The 17,925-nt window shown below is 48.4% G+C and overlaps 1 protein-coding gene across 12 annotated transcripts in view; it reads left to right on the top strand.

Annotated features, from left to right (window-relative positions):
* Window positions 1–13,659: 13,659 nt before the first annotated feature.
* The window catches only part of SYT17 (synaptotagmin 17), a 65,475-nt gene continuing 61,209 nt past the window's right edge, over window positions 13,660–17,925 (top strand). For 3 of the 12 annotated variants that reach the window (XM_081132723.1, XM_081132726.1, XM_081132731.1), the window contains exon 1: window positions 13,922–14,312. Coding sequence is in view for 4 of the 12 variants with exons in the window: in XM_081132726.1 (XP_080988852.1) it covers window positions 14,298–14,312 (15 nt within the window). In the remaining 8 variants the exon portion in view is untranslated. Of the gene's footprint in view, window positions 13,807–13,899; window positions 14,313–17,540; window positions 17,816–17,925 lie in introns of those variants that run through there. The other 9 variants (XM_081132724.1, XM_081132725.1, XM_081132730.1 and 6 more) reach the window with 9 other exon arrangements.

Here is a 17,925-nt window from a genome sequence, read left to right as displayed (position 1 = left end):
GTGAAATAGGCACATAAACAAGTAACACATAGACAGGCCAGCCTTGGCCAGTACCTCTCATAATTTAGTATTCATATGGACCACTTGGGAGCTCCTTAAAATGCAGATTCTGAGCAGATTTGGGGTAGAGCCTGGGACTCTGCATTTCTCACAAGCTCCCAGGTGATGCTGACGCTGCCGGTCCAAGAACCACACCTTGATTAGCAAGTGGTCAGGCATTGAAAGCATGGGCTCTAGAGTCTCACAACCCTGGGTTCAAATCCCAGTTCCCCCGCTTCCTAGCTGAGTGAGCTTGGGGAAGCCCCTTTATCTCTCTGAGCCTTGGTTTCCTTGTCTATAGAATGAGGAAGTAATTCTTACCTCATGTCAACATCAAATGGTATAATTCAGGTTAAGCACTCAGCCCAGCGCCTGGCACATAGTAACTTCTCAATAAGTGGTAGCTGGTATTGGGATAGCCTATTAAGAACTATCTCAGAATTCTGAAGTTAGTGCTATGAGCATTCAAGGAGGGCTTCACAGAAGTGGTGATATTTGAGCTGAGCTAGACGGAATGGTAAGAAGTGTAGGACAGGGGAACAGAATCAGCAGATGCCTTATACCTGGCAGTGTTCTGGATATAATCATTCTTGGGTCAAGACTCAGTGTGACATGGAATTGCTCCTTCTGTCTTGCTCACTCCTGGTGTCATCATTGCTCTGGGAGGGACATGTGTAGGGATCTGCATGGAGCTGTTCTGTCCAATATGGTCACTATCAGCTGCATTTGGCTAGTCAACATATGCAATGTGCCTAGAGCCACATGTTGAAATGACAGTATTTTGGATATACTGGGTTAAAGAAAATATAAAATAAAATATGTAATAAGATATATTATTAAAATTCATTAAACTATTTCTTTTTACCTTTTAAAATGTGGCTAGAAGAAAATTTAAAATTAAATATATGGCTCACATTATATTCCTATTGGCCAGCACTGGTTTGGAGCCTCCATGTATTCCTGACTGGTTCCCTTGCTGGAGGCTAGGGCAGGATCCGTGGGAAGGTCTGACTGGGGGCCTATGTCAGGGTATGCTCCCATTGGCTGGAGCCGCCAGGAAAGCAGGCAGAGAATAGAACTGAGGACTGGGTTTGAGGCAGTAAGGGGATAGGTCACTGTCCTACCACAAGTTCATACTTGTGTTGTGTATCAGTTAGCTAGCTACCACTGCATAACAAACTAACCTAGCACTTAGGTAAGAAAACAACCACATTTAATTATTGCTTACATGTCCATGGGTCCTAGACTTGGCTGGGCTGATTTTGACTGAGTCTCTTCATGGGCTTTGGACTTAACTGGTCTGTGATGGGCTTAGCAATCAGTACTTTTTAAAAGCTCCCCTGGTGATCCTAATGCAGCCAGGATGGAGAACCATTGATTCAGACCCGAAAGCAGTGGTTCTCAAACTTGAATGTGCATCAGAGTCTCCTGGAGGGTTTCTTAAAACATAGATTTTGGGCCCCACCCCTGAAGTTTCTGATTCAGAAGGTTTGGGTTAGGTCCTTAGATTTTTCATGTTTTATAAGTTCCTAGGTGATGTGGATGCTGCTGGTCTGGGGACCACTCGTTGGGAACTACTGAGCAGGAAAAAAACACTTATGAGGTAATGATGAAAGAGGATTCCTACCAGACATGATGGGGAAGTAGAATGTCCACCTGGGAGAGAGAAAGGAAGTGAAACAAGAGATAAGATTTAAAAGTCCTCATTCCTAACTTCCTGGAGGAAGTCGTGCTATGAGCATTCTGAGAAAGTGGCTGAATCCATAGTGTGAGAACAGGTCTGGAATCAAGCTGACCAGCCTCACTCGATAATTACATGGTTACTGTCTCAGAGGCAGCATTTTCTTTGGGGAGGGAGAGGATCTAAGGGGCAGGGACAGTTTCTGGATCATGCCAGATCCAGGGAAAGACCTAGAGTTATGGACTGAACTTACATCCATATAAGGGATGCAAGCTTGGCTGTCAGATGCCATCCATTCTGAGACTGCAGTGGGGCACCTGATTAGGGATGTCTGTGGCTCTGGTGGTCAGGGAGCCAAACGTAGTTCCCCAGACAGTGAAGTCTATCCAGCCACAAAGAGGAGCCACAGTTAATCCCAGGTGTCACAGTCAGGAGACACTTTCCCTTCCCAACGCCAGACCTCATTGTTTTAATTCAGCTCTACCCTTACTTTCTCTCCCCTTCTCCAGCTTTCCATGCATCGTATGTATTCCCTCTACAAGACAGGATGAAGTGGGGTCAGGGAAGGCCTTGAATGCCAGGCCAAGGGGTTGGTATGTATCCTACAGGAATGGGAGCCATGCAATGCCTGGTACTCCCCAGACCCCACACCCTGGACAGTGCCTAGCTCATGGAAATTTGTGCTCAATACAGTTGGTGGAATAAATAGTCCAAGCAGTGTTTTAGGAGGAGCCAGGGAAGTTTCCTTATTTCAGCACAGCCTCTTCTCCAGGCTTCGAAAGCCACCTCCAGCCCATCCTTCCTCTGCAGGGTGGTTCGCACTTACTCATTTCCAGTGACCACTCATTTGGCTTATTCAGGAAGAATAGTGTCTCGAGCTCCATAGATCTTTTAATTTATTTAAATTTTTTTTTTTTAATCTTATTGGTGAAAGTATTACAGATGTCCCCTTTTACCCCCATTGATCCCCTCCACCCCACATCCACCCCACCCCAGGCCTTCCCCATATCAATGTCTGTGTCCATGGGTTGTGCTTATAAACATACAAGTTTCATGATTAGTCTCTCCCCACCCACACCCCTCTCCCTGCTTTCCCTCTGAGATCCCTCAGTCTGTTCCATGTTTCTGTGTCTCTGGATCCACTTTGTTCATCAGTTTATTTTATTACATTCCACATATGAGTGAGCTCATGTGGTACTTGTCTTTCTCTGACTGGCTTATTTCACTTAGCATAATCCTCTCCAGTTCCCTCTGTAGATCTTAATTCTGAACCCACTAATGTCTAAAACAATGGGTAGTCAAGTTGGGTTTGACTTTGGTCCTCATTGAAGGCACTTTGGTTGGCATCTCTTTGATTTTTTTCCATAATAATCTTCAAGTTGATCAATTTTAATAGAATGGGAGCACTGCCAAAGGCATCAAAGATAAAAATGCCTTCGTTTACCCTGCATCCAGTATCCAAGACTCTGTGGGGTTAGAAATGAGATGCTCAAACCTTGTTGAAAAGAGCAGGGACTCTGCTCACTGTTACACCTCGGTTCAGATCCCAGCTCTGCTGTTTATGAGCTGTCTGACCTTGGACAATATCTCTTAGCCTCAGTTTTTTCTTGAAAGGTGGGTACTGTCTCTGTGCCTGGCTTACAGAGTTGCTGTGAGGATGGAATGAAAACATGTATTAAAGTGTTTAGGGCAGTGTTGGGCACATAATAAGTGCTCAGTAAATGGAAATGATTATTATTAAACACCATCAAGTGGTGGCAGCCATGGTGATTGATCTCCATTCAGAAAGCCACTCATCACCTTCAACCCACGACCCACGGAAACTACTCGACCAAAGATGGAGGTAAACATTACAAGATGTACTTTAAGGATAAAACCCTTAGATTGTGAATCTCTTTCTCCTCACAGAGTCTCTAGTCTCAGAGATATTTGGGTTTCGGCTTGCAGGGGGAGGAGGTTTTGCTGTTATTTTGTGTGTGTATGTTTGTGTTTTTAAGTTTCTAATACTGGATAAGAGTGGGGCTGGGGGTGAAGGAAGAGGGGTACAGGAGTGACTCAAAGAAGGAGAGGGGGTACTGGAGTCCTCCAGGTGGGACAAGGGAGAAGAAACTTGTCATGAAGACAAGGCAGATTTAGTAGCAATGACACAGAGCCCCTTCTCAGAAAGATTCCACACTTGGTTTGATGTTCTGCTGTCAATGTCATCTTGAAATTACTAATATATGTTTTAAAAATATATCTTTATTGATGTCAGAGAGAGGAAGGGAGAGGGAGAGAGAGAGAGAGAAACATCAGTGATGAGAGTCGTTGATCGGCTGCCTCCTGCACGCCCTCTGCTGGCAATTGAGTCCATCCGGCCATTCGCCCTGGCTGGGAATCCAACCTTGATCTCCGGGGTCATAGGTCGATGCCCAACTGCTGAGCCACACCCGGCCAGGCTATTAATATTTTTAATCAAGGGCCCTGAATTTTCATTTTGCACTGAGCTCCGAAAATGATGCGCACCAAGCTTGCGTAAGTATAAGGGTGAGGAGTGGAAGGGACCCAGGGTACCTGAGCTGCCTGCCCTGTGGACTTCCCAGGGACCATCACCTTTGCACCATGTGCTCCCCCGGAACCAACACTCACAAATCCCCTTGAGTGGAAAGAGGACTTGGATGTGTGCGGGGTGGCTTTAAGAATGGAAAATCTGCCCAGCTGGGCGTGGCTCAGGGGTTGAGCGTCGACCTAGGATCCAGGAGATCAGGGTTCGATTCCTGGTCAGGGCACATGCCCAGGTTGCGGGCTGCAGCTGATCAATGACTCTCATCATTGATGTTTCTAGCTCTCTCTCTCCCTCTCCTTTCTTCTCTCTGAAATCAATAAAGATATATTTAAAAAAAAGAAAAAAAAGAATGGAAAATCTTGCTGCCCCTGATCAAGGTGGCTCTGAATATAACCAGGCAGGCGTTTCCCTATAAGCAGCTGTGAGACTGGCACCTATGGTGGGTTTATGCCGTCTGAAGCCTGCTCTGGCTGCCCTCCCCGTAGGACATTTTGCCCAATTATGATTCTTCTGCACATGGGAATAATATAATGGCTATCTACTGTTTCTGCCAACTCAGCATCCTTATTTCATTTGTGGGAACTGTCCTTTTTTCCACGTGTTTCCAATGGGGCTGCTAATCGTGGTGTGCTGTCCTCTGCCCGTGGACACGTGGCCTAGGCTGGGCAACCGCAGGGCGGCATCCCCTCACATCTGCGATTGAGCCAGGGTGGCCGCTGAGAGGCCCCCAAAGTTGAAACTGTCTCCATCCTCCGATTGCATTGAGACGGAAATTGCAGGTCACCGAAAGACAGGCAAATCAGAGTATTTCACTCCCCTTTAATTCCCCAGTGATCACAATGCAACTGCTGCTGCTGCATGAATGTGGGAATGGAATCATCAGTTGCCCTGATGGGCACAGATCCCTGGAGCTGGAGCAGCTCCCTCAGTGAGGGGCTCGGACAACACAGGGCCTGCACACAGGACCAGAAAACCACTCCGAAAGCCCAGAACATCACCCCCTTGACGGCCTTAGGGAAGACATGAGGCCTATTTGTTTGTTTTTTTGTTTGTGTATTTAGTTAGTTAGTTATAACTTTCATTTATATTATTTGAGACACCAATGGGCACTTTTCTTTCATCTTCCATAGAAACCGATATCTGAAGAGCAAGGAAGTGTAATTCTCAGAGAGTTTAAGAGGAGATCCTTTAGACAGAACCAAAGTAAACTTTTAGCAGGGGCTTTTCATTTTCTTTTCTTTTAAAAAATAGCTTTGTTGACATATAACTTGCATACCTTAAAATTCACTTATTTTAAGTGCGCCATTCAATGATTTCTAGTAATTTGCCAACACCACAATACAGATATAGAGCATTTTCACCTCCCTCCCTCAAGTCTCTTGTTCCTGTCTGCATACATTCCCCATCCCCACCCAAGCCTCTGGCAACCACTAATCTACTTTTTATCTCTATAGATTTGCCTTTTCTGAGTATGTCTTATAAATAGAGTGATATAATACGCAGTCAGTTTTGTCCGGCTCCCTTCATTTAGTAAAACGTTTTTGAGGACCTTTTGCTATGTTGTAGCTGTATGAGTAGTTTATAGTTCGTTTCTTTTCATTGCTATAAATTACCCCATTGTATGTCTACACCACATTTTGTTTATCCACTCATCCATCGTGAACTTTGGGTTGTTTCCACTTTGGGGCAATTATGAATAATGCAGCTCTGAACATTCGCATGCAAGTCCTCACACAGAGCAGTGGCCCTCTGGACAATGCTGGAATCTTCCTCACCCCACAGGGACAGTCTCTTTCTTGGAAGAACCTCTGTGAACCTCGCTTGAGAATAATGGAGAGGGTGATAAAACTCATCTGCTACGGTTGAGAAGCCAAAATTGTTGTGGAGGGTGTCAGAAGGTCTCAGTCCCTAAGTAAGGGATTTTCCCATTTTTCCCTTAGCAAGGCAGGACAGGACCCAAATGGGGCCAATTAGTCCTTCCCTCGATTGATACATACTGATGCCTGGAAAAACCTCTTTTCTTACTGGGGTTGTTATACTGAAAAAATGTTAAATTGGCACTCACTAGTGTCACTTGTTCAGGATGTGGAGGGATACTGTTGCCAGAATTTATTCAATAATATTACCAAGTGCCTTCTAGGTACTAGGCACTGTTCTAGGTATTAAAAATAATAGCTGTGCAAGAAATGGGCAAAAAAAACCCCAAACATCCTAGAGCTTATTTTTAGTTGGGGAGACAGACCATGAAAAATATAAGATATGTCACATGGTGATATGTATTATGGAGAAAAATTGAGCAGGGGAGGAAAGTAGGGAGTTCCTGGGAGACTGTAGGGGTTGCTATTTTAAAGAGGGGAAAGTTGGGGAAGATCGGATTGAGAAGGTGATGTTTCAGCAAAACCTTAAGGAAGCTGTATTATCTTAATGCTATCTAACAAATTACCACAGACTTAGCTGCTTAAAACAATACACATTTATTATCTCACAGCTTACGTGGGTCAGGAGTCTAGGTGTGGCTTAGCTGGATCCTCTGCCTCTGGGTCTCTCAAGTCTTTAATCAAGGTGTCCGCTTGGGTTGGGGTCTTACCCAAAGGCTCAAAGGGGGAAAGATCTACTTCCAAGCTACACGGTTATGAGAATCTCAGTTTCTGGAGCGCTGTTGGACTGAGGGTCTCAATTCCCAGCTAGGCACCCTCATTTCCTTGTTCCATGGATCTCTCCAGTATGATAGCTGTGTCATCAAAGCCAACAAGGGAGAGTCTGCCACCAACACAGACAGTATTGCCTTGTGTAACCTAGTCACAAAAGTAACATCCCAACACCTGTGAAGGTCCTGTCCATACTCAGTGGGAGGAGATTTTTCAAGGGTGTCAACACCAGGAGGCAGGATTATTATGGGCCATCTTAGAAGTCACCTGTCATAGAGGGGAAGAAGTGAGCCATGGGGGATCACAGGGGGAGGAGTGTAAGAGGCAGAAGGAACAAGTGCAGAGGTCCTGGGGGGGGGGGGGACTCGTCTGGGTGTTCAAGGAGTAGGGAGGAGGCCAGTGTGGCTGGAGTGGACTGAGTAAGGGATAAGGGAGTGGAGATAAAGACAGAGGGGTAGGTAATGGGGGCTCGGTTATGTGGGACCTTTTTGACTTTTACTTTAAATGAGATGGGAGCCACTGGAGGATTTGCTTTGAGCAGAGGAATGACATGAGTTGACATTATTCTAGATCCTTGATATTCCAACTCTGATCTGTGGAGCAGTAGCATCGCCATCACTTAAAGCTTGTTAGAAAGGCAGCATCTCGGCCCCCCCCCCCCGACCTTCTGAATCAGAATCTGCATTTACTGAGATTCCCCAGGTAAGTGGAATGCACAGTAAAGTTGGAACCTTACTGGCATCAGAATCACCTGGAAGGTTTGTTGAAACACAGCTTGCTGGTCCCCTACTCCCACCCCAGATTCAGTAGGTGCATTTCTAGCAAGGTCCCAGATGAACCTGATGCTGTGGGTCCAGGGACCATGCTTTGAGAACCACTGGTCTCCAGTGTGCCTGGTGCCAGGGCTCAGGGCTGAGTAAGACAAAACCCCTGTCCTGAAGTTACATCAGGCCTTTTTCCCAGCCTTTGGGGAAAGACAACATATCAAAACCAAAGCTCTTTCCTTGTCATAATCCTGGGAAGGTAGATTTGATTGGTGCCCTCATGCTCAAGCAGACCCTGGTGCTCTGTTCTATTTCTGCAGTTAAATCCCATCTCTGTTTCTCCTAGCCATGGAGAGAGAGGGAACAGGTGGTCACCAGCTCCCTGCTGATAACTCTTCATATGTTTGCAGCCCATTATTAAATCGCCCTCAGATTTTCCTTTTTGAAGACGAAATAATTAGCTTCCCTTTTCTGAATCATGGGGTGGAGAGGGTTTGGCTGACAGTAGCTACCAGCCTCTGACACGATCATATGTGGTGGAAATTCCTGAACCAGTGTGGGAACTGGAGGTAAGATGGGGTGGGGGCTTCAAAGCTTCCACTGTCAGACTCCTTCATCTAAGCAAGATCCTCAGAAGCGATGCCGGCAGACAGCATGCAAAATAAGGAGGTGTCCAGTGGGATGCGGGAATCAGCTGGAGGTCAGCCTTCACCGGTGAGTCAGACATCTTCAGGGTCTGTGGGCACCATCAGGCTTACCCCCACCTCAGTGCAGTCTCCCACCCTGCCCCATTCTAATCAATAGAACGACACTCATGGGGCATCCTGGCTGGTGGTGATCAGCCTCTTAGGTAGAAAATGTCTGAACATCACGAAGATGGTGTCCTAGCATGCCAAGGTCAAGGTCAAACTTTGGACTACCTGTATCAGCATCTGCTGGGAGACTTATAAGGAAGCAGATCCCCAGACCCCACTCCTAAACCTACTGCATCAGAATCTCTGGGTGAGGAGTCTGAGAATAGGGAATTTAACAAGACAGCCCCCATCCCCACCTCCCCTACCCCTGCTCATATGCACAATCAAGTTTGAGAACCACTCTCCTAGTGTGTGATATGGCTCTTTCTCCTCTCAACCTTGGCCATCAACATAAAGGGAAAGTTGTTCAGGGTAAATAAAGTGCCTAGTACAGCTACTAGTAATAACATTGACTTGTCTGTGTGATGTGTTTATATTTTGAAAATAAAAAATAGTAATAGCAATAATTTCTTGAGGACCTCCTTGTTGGCAGGCACTGTGCTAAGGGATGAATATAGATTGGAACCCTCACCTCCATGAAACAGTGGCTATTAATATGCCACTCACTGAGGAGGGAGCTGAGTCACACAGAGACAAGTCTGGAGTCATACAGTTGGTTAGTGGCAGGCCACATGCTTAGACCCAGGCCTGGCTGACCCCGGAGGCCAGGATTTTCACCTCCATTATCCCTTCCTCCTCCCTGACACACATTTCCCTTCAGACTATGAAACAGGCTATGAGGCACTGTGGCCACAGATTAAATATTTGCTGGGATGAGAGAGGGAGAAACCACTAATTCTGAACTATGCACTAGTGCTTCACATGCATTTTACTAATTTTCCTTATTTTACACCAACCCTGGGAAAGAATACTGTGCCCATTCTGCAGGTGAGGAAACTGAGGCTCCCAGGGATTAAGTGGATTGCCTGAGGCCACACAGCTATTACGTAGGCCAGGCTAGACTAAAAGCCGGATCTCTTGCTGTCGAATCACAGGGCCCCTGGTGAGGATGAAGATGAAAGGGGTCAGTGTTTAAACCAGCTGTTTCATTAGCCCAGACTTCTTACTTCCCAGGTGTTCAGAAACACTGCCCAGGTTTACCGGCACAGCTAAAACAGGACCTAAATGGCACGTTTGGGAAGCTGTGTACTTAAAACAGACCTAGGAGACAAATGTCGTCAGCCTGTATGTCAGAAATAGAAAGTCACCTAATCAAATGTGTGCTGCCCATATGGATTCCAGTGACTGCTTTTGCCAGTCTGGAGCTTTTAATTATAATGGGTATCCTGAGGTCTGTGGTTTGTGTTACCATCTTAAGAGTCCTGCAGAGAAAACTGTTATCATGTGCCTGCGTCTGCCATCCAGAGCTGGGGCTTAGAGGGGAGAAGGTGAGAGACAGGTTCCTTACAGCCGCTATAGGCTGAGATGAGCCCAGGAATGCCTCCTGGATGTGACTGAAGCCACATCTCCTAATCATCAACTCTGTCATTCTGTGCCAGGAGGGGCTGAACCCCAGAACCCTCTAATCTGCCCATATCATTGTGGCTGTGTTGCTTTTGTGTCCCAGAGTCTCTTCCTTAGAGAACCGGGCCCTCTCCCTCTCTCCGTGGTCCTTGTGAGATCATGGCTCACTGTGCCCGCACATCCCTGGTTACCTGGTCCAGGCAGACTCCAGCAGAGTCCGAGTCCTCAGCGCTTGGGCCAGAGGTAGGCACATGACCCAAGTAGGACCAATTAGAGTTTTTCCTTAAGATTTCATAGAAAGTCTCTCTTTCTTTTGGAGCATCAGCTGTTAAAATATAACACAAGTGGCCATTTTTCTGCCATGTGAAGCAAACTTACTCTAGATGGGGGAAAAATCCAATGTTCAGAGAGAAGCTGTAAAAAGGTGAGATGTGGGGAGAGAAAGCATGGGTCCTCATGACCTCAACAGCATCCCTAAATCCAGCCATGCCTATAGGACTCCCAGTTAATGAGCCTGGAAGTTCTTTGCTCAAGTTGGATTGAATTGGGTCCCTTTCAGGAACCCTAGATAATATATACCTGAGATTCAATGTATCCAAACACAAAACCCCAACTCCTCTCCCAGCAAACTGCTTTCCTCTAGCTTCCCCTGCCTTCCACGACCTCATCACTGCTCATTCAGTTAGGGGCATCATTCGCTGCCATGACCTTAGTTCAGAGGCGCATCACTTCTTACCTGGATTGTGGCAATGGCCTTGTGCCTCCAGGCTTGTCTACTCCATGCCCACAAACAGACCCTCTGCCCCAGCCAAAATCTTTCTTTCTGAGCCCCATCCTTCCTGCTCTTGTATGGGGTCATCTACCAGGCTGCCTGACATCGGGCCCCTCCTACCTGTTAAACTTCGCCTGGCACCACCCTCTCCTGGCTCCAGCAGGGGAACTACTTGCATTTCCCACACTCACTTCTAAGCAAACACTCAGGCTACTTTCAGGAGTTCTCAATCCTTTCTGTGCCAAGGACCCCTTGCCAATCTCTTGAAGCCTATAGACCCTATCTCAAAATAATGTTTTGTTTTGTTTTAATTTTGGAGTAGAATACAAAAGATTATAATGAAATTATAATTATATTGATATCTAGTTATCAAAATATTCAAACTAATTTATATGGTAATGTGTGTACTCCTTCATTAATGCATTAAATAGAAAGAGCTTGTGATGGACCTAACAACTATTATAATTTTCAAGCAGTGAAGAGTGTAAAAGAAATTTCAAGTTATTTGCAATAACTGTAATGTGATATGAATATATATGATTTCTGCTGGTGACAAAGTCCCAGGTAAGTACTAATGTTGCTGCCTGCATTCATAATGAAAGGCAATACCGAACTTCAGATAGAGGTTAGTGACAATGGAGATGTAACTTTTTTCTTTTCTAAGTTCATGGACTCTCCAGAATCCTATCCATGGACACCGCCACCCCTCCCCAGTCAAGCACCACTGGACTCTAGAGTGATCTCCCCATCTTTTGTTCTTTGGGACTCAGCTTAATGTCATCCCCTCTAGAAAGCCTTCTCTGACCCTAAATACAGTAGGCTTGGTGCCCTCTTCTGTACCCCCACAGCCCCCTGGGCTCCCTTTATTATACCACAGGCCCCGCACAATTCCGCACATTCATCAGTCTCCTGGGTTGGGGCTTCTCCTCTGAGACCTGTGAAGGTGCCAGCTGCCTCGTCCAAACAGGCACAGCCTTGGTCTAAGTGCAGGTTACACCTCAAAGCCAGACTGCAGACCCTGAAATCTGGTCTTAGAGTCACAACAGACACTCCTGATAAGTGGCTTAGGACTAACTTGTCATTTATTCGTTCATCTGGGGCAGATGGTGCGGCCACAAAGAGCTGGGCCTTTAGACCTAAACAGATCTGCACTTTCATCCTGTTCCAGTCACTTTCTCTGTTTACCTTGGGCTGCTCACTTCCTCTCAGAGCTTTGGCTTCCTCACCTGTAAAACGGATGAGACTATAATAGTGCCCACCTTGTAGGGCTCTGGTGAGGATTTAACAAGAATGCCTGCGTAGTGCTCAGCCCTCAGTCCTAATAATGACTCGAGTCATTACCATCCATTTACTCTTTCAACAAGCATTTATTAAGCACCTATTGCATGCCAGGTGCTTACACTCTCGAAAGCATCTGATACTCCCAGAGGTAGGTTCTATGATCCCCATGTTAAATAACCTCCTCCATTGGAGGAGGGGTGCTTGGCATTCTCAGACAGTTTTAAGTCTTCAGGGACTAAGGTCCCAAACTAACCCTAAAGATTTCATCTTCCCTCTGCCCCCCAAGATTCTGAACTGTGAGGCTGCCAGGTGCAGTGACTAAGGGGAAGGTTCCGGCTCAGGCTGCCTTTGAACCCCAACTGCTCGATGCTGCATAGCCCCTGGGCAAGTGACTTCACCTCTTTATGCCTTTTTTTTCACCTAAGGAGTGGGATAGTAAGAGTGCTCACCTCAAGGTTATCAGAGAATTAAAAGATAGAATTTGTGCAAAAGGTTTAAAACAGTCTTTCAGACACGCAATCTCAAAAACGTTAGCTATATTCTTCATGGGAACACCTGAAAAATTCCTCCACCTCTGGCAAGTCCCCTCAAGGAGCACCCATCCCACAGGCACCCTTCCTCTGTGAAGCCCACTGCCCACAATCAATCACCCCTTTCCATCAGTTCCGAAGAAACACTGTGGATAAATACCAGAAACTGAATGCCAGTGCCACCAGCAGCCAGGTGCCATGCCTCGGCTTTCCCTCTCTGCACCTCAGTTTCCTCAGTTGTAAGTTGGGGGTAATTGCAGCACCTCCCGCATAAAGTTGAGAGAAGTCAAGTCAACAGCAACAACAAAAACATTGAATGAGTGGCTGCTCTGTCAGGGACTGTGCTAGGTAAGAGCAAGCAAAACGGACGACATGAAACAACGCTGTGACCTGTTGAGCACAGTGCCCGCTGAGCTATAAGCGCTTAACATGTGTTACATGCCATGCGCTCCAAATGAGAGAGTATATCACACTCCAAATGTATATGTATGCTAGGTTTTTATGCAAAATATATAAACATGTGTAGCACATCTTTCAATATTTCCATATACATTTCCTCATTTATTCCCACAAAACAGTCCTGGAGGATAGGCAGGGCAGAGATTTTATGCCAGTTTTTACCCATGAAAACACAGAGGCCCTGGGAGGTTAAAAGGTTGGTATGATAAACTGGAAAAAAGGTTGATATGGGGACCGGCAACTGGAGATGGCTGGGCATTTAAAAAGAGAACCGGCGGAGGGCAATGTTCCGCCTCAAATCCCTCGGTGGAGAGCCAGCCCCAGCTCTGTGGCCTGGGGGTGGGAGGATCGGCCTGGAGGAGGCTTCCAGGCCCAGCGCGCGCGGATCCCGCCGGGAAGCTGCGGGATGGACACACCCCGGGGCGCACGTTAGGTGGCGCGGCGCTTCGACGGGCAGAAGCGCTCAAGACTCCGGGCACGACGCTGGGTGGCGCTGCCGCGCCGCCCCGCGCCGAACCTGTTGCGCCAAGGGCACAACTCGGCCAGTTTAGGGTAAAGGGGCGCTCCGCTCTCCCCGCGAGCCCCTGCGTCCCGGCCACATCTCCCCTGGGGCGTCCCACGCCCCACCTTAACCCGAGGCTCCCATTCATGTGGCCTCTGCGTCCCTCACTGCAACCGTGCTAGGCGCGTCTGGTGGGGCGGGAATAAAGTTTTTCCAAGCTGGTCTCCGAGAGGGCTGAATTGGGGAGGACCCTCCCGGCGGCAGGCTCCATGGCGGGCTGGACTGTGCCCCCTCGGTTTCGCGGCCATCCCAGGGGCTGTGCTCTCGGTAGGTGCCAGCCGCGGCGCCGACCGATGGGCTGACCCGCGCGCCGCCCTCTCCCACCCGCTTCCCAGCCCCGTCCCCTCCCCCGCCTCTCGCGCGCACGGGCCCCGGCGTCTCCGGCCCCGCCTGCGCCAGGGTCGCTGCAGTCCCCGGCTGCCCCCGGCTCCCTCCTCGGGCGCCCCGGCCTCCATCCAGCCCGGGAAGCGCCTCGGGGGGAGCGCGGGACAGCGGGGGAGGCCGAGGCGGGGATCCTGGGCACCTCGTCCCCCAACCTGGAGGGGGCCAGACTCCGAGAGCCGACACGCAGGGAAAGGCAAGGACGGGGCGGCCGGCGGAGGGGCGGGCGCCGCTCATCAGCCACGCCGGTCACGTCTGGGGCCACCGGCCGCCTTTTCTTCCTTTCCCCCTTTGCTTTCTCCCCCCTCTGCCGCTGGCGGGGGCAAAGTGGCCGTAGCGGCGCCATGCCCGGGCCGGAGTGAGTCTCGCCGGCGAAAATGGCGTACATCCAGGTAGGGCTGAGGCTGGGGGCCAGGTCCGCGGTTGGGGGAGGGGAGGAGCGTACCCCCTTAGACCGTGAGTGCGTGCCAGGGAGGGCATGCGGCTGCGCTCCCACAAACTTGCCTAGGGAAAAGAGGGTGCCCGAGCGCAGCAACCTGTGCGCCCCAGGAGGAGAGGCTGGAGACCCCCCCCCCCACACCCCCCGAATAAAGGGCCCCCTGCAGACTCTGCACGCGCGCCTTCGCCTTTTGGGGAGGGAATGGGGGTGAGGCAGACTTTCCCCCCCCCTTCCCCCTCCCCCTCCGCTTCCCTTTGCACCCCACCCCTCAGGGGAGGGGCCGGGCGAACGCGGCCCGGGGCGCCCCAGCCACCCGGCCCGCCAGCTGCGGTTGCCTTGGTGACAGCTCGAGCTAATTGGCAGGCGGAGCGAGCCTGAGGCAGCTGTTCCGGCCAAGTGGGACAAGGACGTTGCCTCTCCCGGGCACTGGGTGCTGAGGGGTGGGGGCCACGCCAGAGGTGTGCTGGTGGTGGTGTTGGTGCTGCTGGTGGTGCTGGTGGTGGTGGTGGGGGGGCGTCGATTGTTTAGGCCATTGTCTTGGGGTTGGAAGTTGTGCACCCCCATCATTTTGGGGAAACTCCCCCAAGAATCCTCGGACTGAAATAATTTCCACGCATGATTTTTTTGGGGGGTGGGGTTGGGCTGCTTGCCTAAGAGACCTTTCTCCTTCATACAAGGCTGGAAGCGGTGACAGGTCAGTGCCAAGGTCATGCAGTCAGACCCTTTGAGCTGCTTGGTTCTGGGACTGACTCCTCTGAGCAGCCCAGAGAAGCCTACAGGCTTCCACATCCAGGGTGCATCTGGTCTCACTACTCATCTCCTGGGCCACAGTTTGGGGGGCTGCTGGTCCCCTAGTTTCCTTCTGACTCACACATCCCCTCATCTTGTCCTCAGACTTTTCAGTGGGCCGGGAACTCTGCTCTGTCACCTGGCTATCCTCCTCATCACTCTCCTGGCTTAGATTAGCTCCATTGGCTTCCCTTTCATGGAATCCCTAGGTCATCCTTTCAAGTTCATTGAAGGTCACATTTACCCTCACTGTGTGCTGGGTATTGTTAGGGGGACTATTCAGTAGTCACTCTGCTATCTGTGGGCACTGGGGGCACAGCTGTGAAAACAGCATGGCCCCTGCCTCTCAGAATGCAAATCTGTTGAGACACTAAGAACATTTGAACAGGCTTCTACAGTTCTTAATGACCACCTTCAGCACAGAGAAATTAAGTGACTTGTCCAAAGCCACACAGCTGCTTAAGGGGTCTTGGTGAGATCTAAAAGGGGGATGGTGGGGATCAGTGGAGTATTTGTTAAGCATCCAGTATGAGGATGACCTGGTGATGTTGGCTTAACTTCTAAAACAAGTTGTTAAACTTTTTCTGTAAAGGGCTAGATAGTAAATATTTTTTTCTTTGAGGGCTGCAATGTCTGTGTCTCAACTATTCTACTCTGACTATGGTGCTGAACAGCTATAGACAATAGTAAATGAATGGGCGTGGCTGTGTTCCAATAAAACTTTATTTGTGGGCACTGAATTTGAATTTCATATACTTTGCATGAGTCAAGAAGTATTAATCTTCTTTTGACTTTTTTTAAAACATTCAAAAGTTTACAAACCTTTCTCAGCAGAAGTGCCGAACAAGAACAGGCTGCAGGCTGGATTTCTCAGCCCTGATGTAAAATGTCTCGGTTGGCTTTCATCCGGTTTCTTTCTGGCTTGAGTCAGTTTTCCCACATTGGGTGAAACACATGAACCCAGTGGACGCAGTGTGAGGAAAGGCTCGCAAAGCGCGCCTGGTATCATCTTCCCTTTCCTCTTTCTTGGCTTCTCTTTGCTCCCTGGCATTTTTCTTGCACCTTGGTCTTGAGAAGGCTGGATGGTTGTTCCTTAGCAGGGACCTTGAAGTGGCCTTATCTCTGCTCATCATGGTTTCATAAATGGTTCTCTGATCACCACATACTGAGGAAACGTTTCCCTAAATGAAGATAATGGGCATGGATTGTGAAAAAGCATCACTTTATTCTTGCACTTTATTGGAAGCATTTTAGAGCACTTGCTCTTGTAAGCCCCACGAGGAGGTAGCCTTTTGCTACTTTGCTCACCAGCATAGTCCCTGGTACCTGGTAGGTTCCAGCTAGTCTTGACAAACCACCGTGTTCTCATACGCCACAGAAAAGGGGGGGATATTTTGCAGCTGGGATCACAAGCATTTTCACAGTGTCCTAGCTTAGTCTTTACACTAAAGAAAAGAGGTAACTGAGCCTCAGAGTGGCCCCTTGACTTGCCTGGCACATGATTGGTTAGTGGAGAGGCCAGGACTAGACTTCTCTACTCAGCTCTTTGCATGGCCCCAGCAGCAGGTCTTGTTCTGGTTTGATTTTGCTTTTGGAAGAGTTTATGATTCATACCCAAGACTTTGTTTTCCAAGCTGCAGCCATATCCTTATCACTGCAAGGATTCTGAACTTTTCACGAGCTATGAACCACCTGTACTGTTATTTACTTAATATTTTTTCTATAAATGGACTGGCACTCATTTTACTTTAAAAACTCGTATGAAGGGGAAACTTTATGTCAGTACCATAATAGAAAACCAGGGTCACTTGCTATATACAGAAGGCAATTGGAAGAAAGAAACACAATGAAAATAATGCCATATGCTTAGATTCTAGCTGGAAAGAGCTCTCTGCAAGGCTCTGAGCTGAGGGTCTTCTCTCTGTTTAAAAAAGAAAGAGCAGGGGAAATTTGCATGTATCAGAAAGATGTTAACATAGAACGGTACCAAGTTGAGTATTTCTCCTCATTGCAAGAGATTTGAAAAAGAATAATTTTCTTCTCTTGGTTCAAATTTCTGAGTTCGAGTTTTGCCTCAGCTCACCTCTGGGACATGTCCCAGGCTAGGATGTGGGACTCCTTCTAACCTACCTAGTTTACTTAACCCATTTGGAAAGCCATCAAGACTTTTCCCTGGAAGAGGGGAAGGAGCCTGTCTCTTGGGAACCTGTGAGAAGAAGATGGGGTTGGGGGGGGGGCAAAGAAAGGAGGCAGCCCATCCCTCCTCCAAGGACCAGATTATGGCTTCCTTTTAGGCTCCCTCTGTTTGTGGGTGGTCATATGAAGCTCCCCACCATCGCCATTGGAGCAGAATTGGGAGGTAGGGCCTCTAGGAGGGTGGGGGAGCCAAGTCACATCCACTCGGTGCCTGCCTGCATGTTAGCTAATCGTGTCTTTTTGGGTTGGCTTCATGGCTATTTCTGTATAGGAAGGTTTGCTCTTCTGAAGTGTGGCTGCATTGGATAGCATGACTATCTATCCACCCGCTCTGATTCATAACAGCATACGGTGCAAATCAAACCGAAATGCTAAAGTTTCCCATTTATTCGGTGTTGGTTAGCCAGGAGGCTACCAGCCGCCCTGAAGATAGCAACACCTTGTTAGGAAGTCAGCTCCCTTCCCAGGATGGTAAGTGGAAAGATCCAGGGCTTTTTTTTCTTTTTTCTTTTTTGAGTTGCTAGAATATTGCTAAACTGGTCTTGTCTCTCTCTTTTTTGTCACCCCCACCCGCTCCACCC

The sequence above is a fragment of the Miniopterus schreibersii genome (assembly GCF_964146895.1).
Source record: "Miniopterus schreibersii genome assembly, chromosome: 3".
Taxonomy (NCBI): Eukaryota; Metazoa; Chordata; class Mammalia; order Chiroptera; family Miniopteridae; genus Miniopterus; species Miniopterus schreibersii.
The sequence above is the reverse complement of the archived record's forward strand: the minus strand, read 5'-3'. Positions and strand labels throughout refer to the sequence as shown.